Raw genomic sequence first — 7,502 nt, 5'->3', positions numbered from 1 at the left:
GGGGGGGGGGGTGGAAATCAAACCAGTGGCTCTTAAGCTTTGTTGGAAAACAGCTGGAGAAAAAAAAAACCCTGATTAATTGTATTACAATTTTTTCTTTAGGGAAATCATGGGAAATGAGGGCCCTCATCAATAATCCTCTGGTACATTACAGCTGTTAGAAACAACTGATTGTTCACTAGGGGCTGAGGGGAAATGCAATATATTTACTTGCTCTAAACAAACAGCCTCTTACTCCTACACAATCACTTCTTTTCTGACATACTTGGGATATATTTGTGTCACAAACTCCAGCTCAAAGATGGGAAATTTAAAAAAAAACTAGGGAAGTTTTTATAAGTTGCTTAGGAGTTTATCTCCATGAAAAATACATTTGAAGACAAAAACGTAGGAAGGTCAATGCCTTTTTCATTTGTCTGCTGGCAGCAGAACTCCAGATACTGTGTTCCCCCCCCAGTGACCGCAGCACCCAAAAACCACTTCTAATACTTTACACATACCTATTCATTTTCATCCCAAGATCTCAACATACTTCACAAACACTGATTACTCCCACGTACCACTTCAAGGTGCAGGCTGTAGAGAAGTTGGCTAGAGAAGCTCCAGAGGTGTGGAACAAAAATGATAAAGAGCTTGGAAGGAAAGAGGTTGAAATAAATAGGCATGTCCAACTTGTGGAAAGAGCAATTAAGAGGGGCATGATAGAGATCTTTAAAGATCTGGAGGTCTGCCATGAAGAGGGGGAAGATCTTTCCTCTGTTGCTGCAGACTAGGACAGGTAGCAATGGCTTGAAATTACAGCAAAGCAGTTAAGACTGGATACCAGGAAAGCTTCTTCACTGTTATAAGTCAGCCAGTGGAACAGACCACCTAGGAAAGTTAAGAAATTTGCATCATTGGAGGTTTTCAAGAGTAGGCTGGATAAGCATTGCTTAGGGATGATCCAGGAGTGGCTACGTCTGGAATATGCTATAAACAGCAGCAGTTGAAGTCCAACAGCTCCCTATGAATGGATCACTGGGAGATCACAAGCAGCGCTCACCAGCCCTGAGCAGGTGGATATGAGAGAGGACAGTGCTCAGCAGCCTGATGAATGGATGCTTTGGATAGGGATGATCCCATCTTGACCAGAGGGTTGAACTACTAAGGTCCCTTTCTAGGATGCTAGGTTTCCATGACCAAACAAAAAACCCCCCACAAACTCCTTAATACAACCTCAGAGGTGAGGAATGGTAAAATTCCAAACAGGAGCAGTCACTCAGACCACACTTGCTAAGTGCATGGAGGTAAACTGCAGTCAGCTTATTCATGAGAAGGGGCTGCAGGAAGTGTTAAACTAATATAGTGGGTCCTTAGTGAGAATTGTTAGTAAGGAGATAATGCTTCAAGTTTTCACTGTGAATGAACATCTCAACTGCCATAACCTGCTGACATGTTTACCTGAAATGGAGATGGACTAGTCTTTTTAGGATAAAGATTGCTTTTGCCTGAAAAGTACATGTAAAGGACTTGGAACATGCTTAAGAACTCAATGAAGAACTGACATTTTAAAAATTAGCCTCTCTTTTAGTATCCTGACTGGTGAGGGGTTTTTTGTCAGCATTTTTCTCAGCGTGTGCATATAGCACCATAAATGCAAACATAATTTTGCAAGAATTAAACATTGCTCCTATCCCAGCAAGGTCAGAAGCTACAGACCAAATCCTACCAGCTTTTACTGATACTTCAGTTTGAGTTTTTAAATGCAACTTGGCACTATAGCTACTGAAACTAATTTTAGAAGGATCTAGGATGCTACCTAGTCTATCCAACAGAAGACAGCTCCCTGAAAGACATTCTCCAATCTTTCCTCCACTGCCCTTTGTAAAAGTCTCAGGTGATGATGCTTCCATGTTTTCGTTTACAAGAATCATCCATAACCTACCAGATCCCGTCTTTGTGACAGCTACACTAAATCTGCTTATTCTTAATTTCGTTCCATTCCTTTTTTATCCCTTTGCACCACTTAAAACACTCTCTCCTTTGCCTGTTGCAAACTTCTGATGCACAGTTAGTTCTTCTTTATCTTTCCCTGAAAATCCATTCTTCTTTGCTCTTCCTTGAATTCCCTGCAATCTGGCAGCTTCTTTCAGATTCTAAAGTATTAACAGTTTTTTGCTGAAGGTGTATTTAAGACACTGATCACTCGAACATTCAAGCACCGAACAAGACAACAAAAAAAGTATAGAAGTCTGGAGCAAATTATGTTCTCTATCAGTGCTGCATGATAAAGGGTACAGTTTCTGCTATTTATTATGAGTGGTGATTACGGGGATTTTTTTTTCTTCTGCTCCTACAAAGTTTGAGCTTCTTGTAATCTATTCGGGCAAAAATTTCCATAGGCTGGGTCATGTTGCTCTGAATATCTTCTCCTCAGCACCTGACAGTCTAAATTTGGATTCCGCCAGGTGCATCACTGTTGTGAAACATAGTGACAGGAATACTCACCTTGAGAAGGTGAAGGTCTGATGAAAAAAAATAATTGTCACCCTTCCTTCTCGGTACTCAGAAACAACACTCATGGGTACTCATACAAAAGCTGACGAAATCCCTTTCTCAAGGTGCTGGCAATGATGAACACATGTAGAACAAGATTTAAATCACAAGCGGGAAAGAGGTAGTGAGACTCCTGAAATGAGTGCTGCTGCCCAGGGACTGCACACATGTCAATCAAAGTGCGCTTGTTAAGTGCAGGATTTCCACAAAAAAGAACACAAGAGTGACCTGGCTGCACAGACTCTGGATAACGTAAGTACATGGGGAAAGAAAGCAGCGAGTCCACAATCCCCAAAGGGTAAATGGACACGAGAACTGATTTTACCTTTGCTGACCTAAGAGTGGATGCCCTACATTCAGTTCCTCACACAAACTCAGATGCTACATTTGCCATCTTCAGTAGAGTTACACTGGACTGAACAGGCAAGGACACTGACTAGCTTATGAACCCCAAAGATGGTCTCTCTAGTTCAAAATCAACGTAAAGAAGCTTGTGCTGCTTCCCTCATGATGTACCTGCTCCACAGCAAAGGTGAGATTTCAATCTCTTTGCCTGTTGTTCCCTACCTTTTCACCTCACCAGAATTGGGGAAAGATGGAATAATGAAACTTCCACAACTGGAAGGCTGTGCAAAACTGACCAACGCCAAGGAGATACATCACAAGGGTTATTTCACTGTTCACAAACTGAATCCAAGCTACAGCAAGGGGCCGGACCCCCAACTGAAAGTAGGGGGCCTTGTTCATCCTTTGGAGTCTCTGGAAAAGAACACAGATGGTATCGTTGTCAGGCTTGTCACGTAGAAGAGACCTGCTGGGAGAATCTCAGGAGTCCTGCACAACTGAGATAAGAAGGGGATTTTAATCTAATTTTATCACATTAAATGGTATTACCTGGGCTTCTTGGCATGCAGCTCTCCTTAGCAGGTTATCGCTATCAGGGAAGAGAAAGGAGAATGGGCATTAGATAATGTACATTTAAGGGGCCAGAGCAGGAATGGTTTGTTTTTCTTAAAACATATGCATGTGTCTTTTGCACTGTTTTGGCACACACAAAGCATCAAGTTATGACTTAATATCATACTGAAAACATTCTAACTAAAGGCACTCTTGGTTCTCTACACATGTGTGTGCATGTACACACACACACACACAGGCACTTTTTGTATGTTTTCTACTTCTTATTATGGAAGGCCAGGGTTTAAGGTATAATGGGATTATATGGTTTTACAGGGTGCTGTGTAATTGTAGATCATTTTTAAACTCCTATGCAACTGTGTTCCAGAACCTAACCTTTCCTTCCCCACAACTTTAGGGCTGAATTATCATTTATACCAAGGTCATTTACCATTCTTAATGCATAAAAGGGACTTAAGAATGGACAGTCATGAGATCTGCAAGGCTTTAATTTTCTTTTTATTATAGCTGGGAGGAAAACCTTCAGTTTGTCAACTGAACAAACTACAACAGCAATGATGCCTGCCTGAATCTACAGCTGGCCTGAAACTAACTCAGAGAGATATGTACTGCCTCACATGACAATGTGGTGCAATACTCAATCACAGCATTAACTATTTCACTGCTGAGTATTTCAGCAGAAAAAACAGACATATATTTATTAGCCATTGGTGGCCGTAGGGCTGCATAACAGAACAGGTTGTATATCAGCGACAAGATTTTGCTGGGCAGAGGAACAAAATTCAGTGCTCCTCCCACCTCCAGACAATCACTCTGCATCTGCCCAAAAGAGGGTGAGATGATGCATCCTTTCCTACAGCTTCCCCCCTAGGTACTTAAGCATCTTTTCACTCCTCTACTACAAAAAGCCCCACACACGTTCTCCCGGCAATTCTGAAGGGTACTTCATCATCAAAATCCAAAATCCTCCAGCTTAATGAAAAAATTTGTAATCAACATAAAATATTTTGGAATATACTGAACCAACTGGAACTGAGGGCAGCGAGATAAAAAGCAGTGGTGAGGACTGGGGCAAGGAAGCATGTTTCTGAGCCCCAGGCACACCATTTTGGCCTTTGATGAATAATTTGGCCTCCTGTGCTGAAAGGAACAAGAAACACAGGGCCTTGTTAAGGGAATCTGGATTCAAACAGGATCCATACTGTGATATCCATCACGTGAAGTTATAGGAGCTGTTCTCTGGGACATCACTGTTAGCTGCTATGATGTCCTATAAAAGGAGAGAGATTGTGACTTCAAGGCGAGGAACATGGGAACTCTTCAGCACAACAGCCATGGAAATAGACTTAGTTTAAAAAAAAATGAAAACAAGAGAAAACATATAAAAATGTATCACCTGAATAGAGTGCTACCAGTCTATTTATCAGTTTCTCAGAGGCATCAATGATGTTTGTTCTTTAAAACCGAAGCGATAAATCATTTGTATTAAGAAACAGAAACATTCCTTACAGGAGTGACAGATGTGTGACTAACTGCAGTTTAAGGAATACTAGTTACGATAACTCTAGGACTAACATGGTTTGCATGTCAGATGTTCCTGTACTTTTGCTATACTGAATGCCTGACTAGACAGAATCCTTATGGATAAATCCAAATATTTCATCGTGAAATTCTTACAGGCCAGGAAATCTACCCTGTACAGCCGAGTAGATACCTTGGTCCATACGCAAAATATGGTATAGACTTGACTATTTTAAATAATGATAACCCTAACAGATGACTATGTAGTTATCATGGATAAAAGACAAAAAACTGAAAATCACATTAGGACAATATGTGCAATCTACCAGGATAGCCACCTCATTTTGGCATACTGCATAGATATTTGTGGATAAAACCTGGTTTGTGCTTGGAACCCAGATACAAAGATTTTGAGTCCAGAAGGGACTACTATGAACATTTAGTCTAACCTGCTGCTTTCCCCACCCCCCAAATTTCACATTATTGCATCAAGCTTTTGGCTGATTCCACTACCATATCTCTTCAAAAGACATCTAAACTTGATTTAAAGACTTTGAGCAATAAGGACTCTCTCTCATGCCTTGGTAACTTGTTTTCCCAGTTAATATGCTTCCAACCAAAAAGGCCGGGGAGGACATAACCTGCTCTGTCCCCAAACTTCAATCCACCCTTATTCATTCCAAATGGATGATCCAAAAGCCCATAAGATATATTTTGGAGGGTTTATACAGGTCAAGAAAGATTAAATTTGTCATTGTTCAAACCATACTTATCAAAACCTGAAAAGAAATGAGTAATATTTCAGCCTTCCATTCCTAATACAGAATTCAATCTCAGTATGTATTGGGTTATTAAAAAAATGTTGATCATCCCGACTAATAAAAACATAACTAGTCAAGTATGTATTTTGTTTGCTTTATCTATTGTATTTACTAGTTTTACATTGTAACAAAGTATCCAATATAAAAATACTCCTTACAGGAAGAGAAGGCAGCAGAAAGAAGTTACATATTTACCACAAGACTCAGCTATCACACGTTGCCTGAATGAGTGCACGGCCATTTCCTCTAACTAGGGCGATATCCACAGGTAAACCGTAAAGCAATTACTACCCTAGACTTCCCCTCAAGGCTTAGAGATACAGCTTATAGCAAAACAAATTTAAAGTACAGCATCTGCTGGCTTATCCAATGATGCTTTCCTGCTGTCAAAATTAACCATTATATTGCTTGCAACTGGGCTAGCTTGGTTGCCCAAGGGAGGGAGAAGAAAAAGACAGGGAAAAGTATGTCAAAGGCTGGGTCCATTGATAGAGCGCAGAGTGAAGTCAGCTCCATCCCATCCAGCAGTAAGAAAGCTCACCATGAAGTCAAGGCTTGGGAGGGTGGAACACAACAAAAAGGGTCCTTTATCTGAAATAATCATGTAGGAAACACGGTTTATTGCTTCTGTAAATTTGTTTGGTCCCTTTTGTTTGTGTACTGAATGCAAAGACTCCAGGTTCTGCCCTTAACCACCCAGGACCTGCTGTCCTCAGTGGCAGACCCCCATGCTACAGCTCTGCGTGATCCTTAGAAACAAGCCCCTGCACAGGGGAGGAAAAGAGCACATTAGGGAAGGAAGGGCAAAGGGCCAGAACCTACAACACAATGGCTCATCTAGTCTGCCATACTGTATCACGGCCAGCTGTTGCACTGTAGCATACATTACAATAGCTCTTGGGTCTGCTCTGATTTATCCCTCTGCAATCCTGGGGTACAGAGACTGTGTAAGAACTGAGGAGCTAGGTCCCCTCTGCCAGAGCTGAGAACTGGGACTAACGTTTTGCATAAAAAACACCTACTTTGTGTATATGTGTTTCTCAAAGTGAGAACTATGCCTCCAAGGCAGAGTTCAGGGAGCCAGGGCTACAGAGATGCTGCCCACAGAGGAGGCAGCCAGGGCACCAGTGAAGCAAGATAAGCAGGAGGTAACAAGTAGAGGTGCACCAATATAATCGGTTGCATATTGGGTCAGCATAACAGGAAAATTAACATTATTGGCAATCACCTTTTTTTGGCCAGTAATGTTACTGGTAAATGCTGCACACATGTGAGCAGCCACAGGGCATGCACATGACCAATAATGCAGCCTCGCAGCTTGGAGAGCAGTGTCCTGCTGTTAAGTCGTGGGGGGGGGGCAGATTGAGGCCTCCCCATGGTGAGGGAGGGAGTGGAGCAGGGGAGGGCGCTGCCCAGCCAGGGCAGTGAATGCAACCCCATTGGGAGCACAACAAAGCTGCAGGTGGCTCGCTCAGGGGGTGCAAAGGGGTGGTGGCTCCCCACCACTGCGCGCACCCCTGGAAGAGGCATGTGAGCTGCTAGATTTGTGGGTAGGGCCAGAGGCTGTGCTGGTCTCTTCCCGGCAGGGGGGGCTAGGCCCCAAGCAAGCTGGGGCAGGGCAGGCAGCTGCGGCACAGGCAAGGAGGAGATGCTACGGCAAATTTTGGGGTGGCCATAGCCCACCCCGTAGCCACCACTCCCAGTGCT

General features: G+C 42.7%; 1 protein-coding gene across 2 annotated transcripts in view; it reads right to left on the bottom strand.

Moving 5' to 3' along the window:
* AGK (acylglycerol kinase) overlaps positions 1-7,502 on the bottom strand; it is a 56,989-nt gene that overhangs the window by 31,155 nt on the left and 18,332 nt on the right. For both annotated transcript variants that reach the window (XM_019515426.1, XM_019515427.1), the window contains one exon: positions 3,430-3,469. In XM_019515426.1, coding sequence (XP_019370971.1) covers positions 3,430-3,469 — 40 coding nt within the window. The remainder of the gene's footprint in view (positions 1-3,429; positions 3,470-7,502) is intronic.

The sequence above is a fragment of the Gavialis gangeticus genome, unplaced genomic scaffold (assembly GCF_001723915.1).
Source record: "Gavialis gangeticus isolate Ggan-Ray unplaced genomic scaffold, GavGan_comp1, whole genome shotgun sequence".
In the NCBI taxonomy this organism is placed as follows: Eukaryota; Metazoa; Chordata; order Crocodylia; family Gavialidae; genus Gavialis; species Gavialis gangeticus.
The sequence above is the reverse complement of the archived record's forward strand: the minus strand, read 5'-3'. Positions and strand labels throughout refer to the sequence as shown.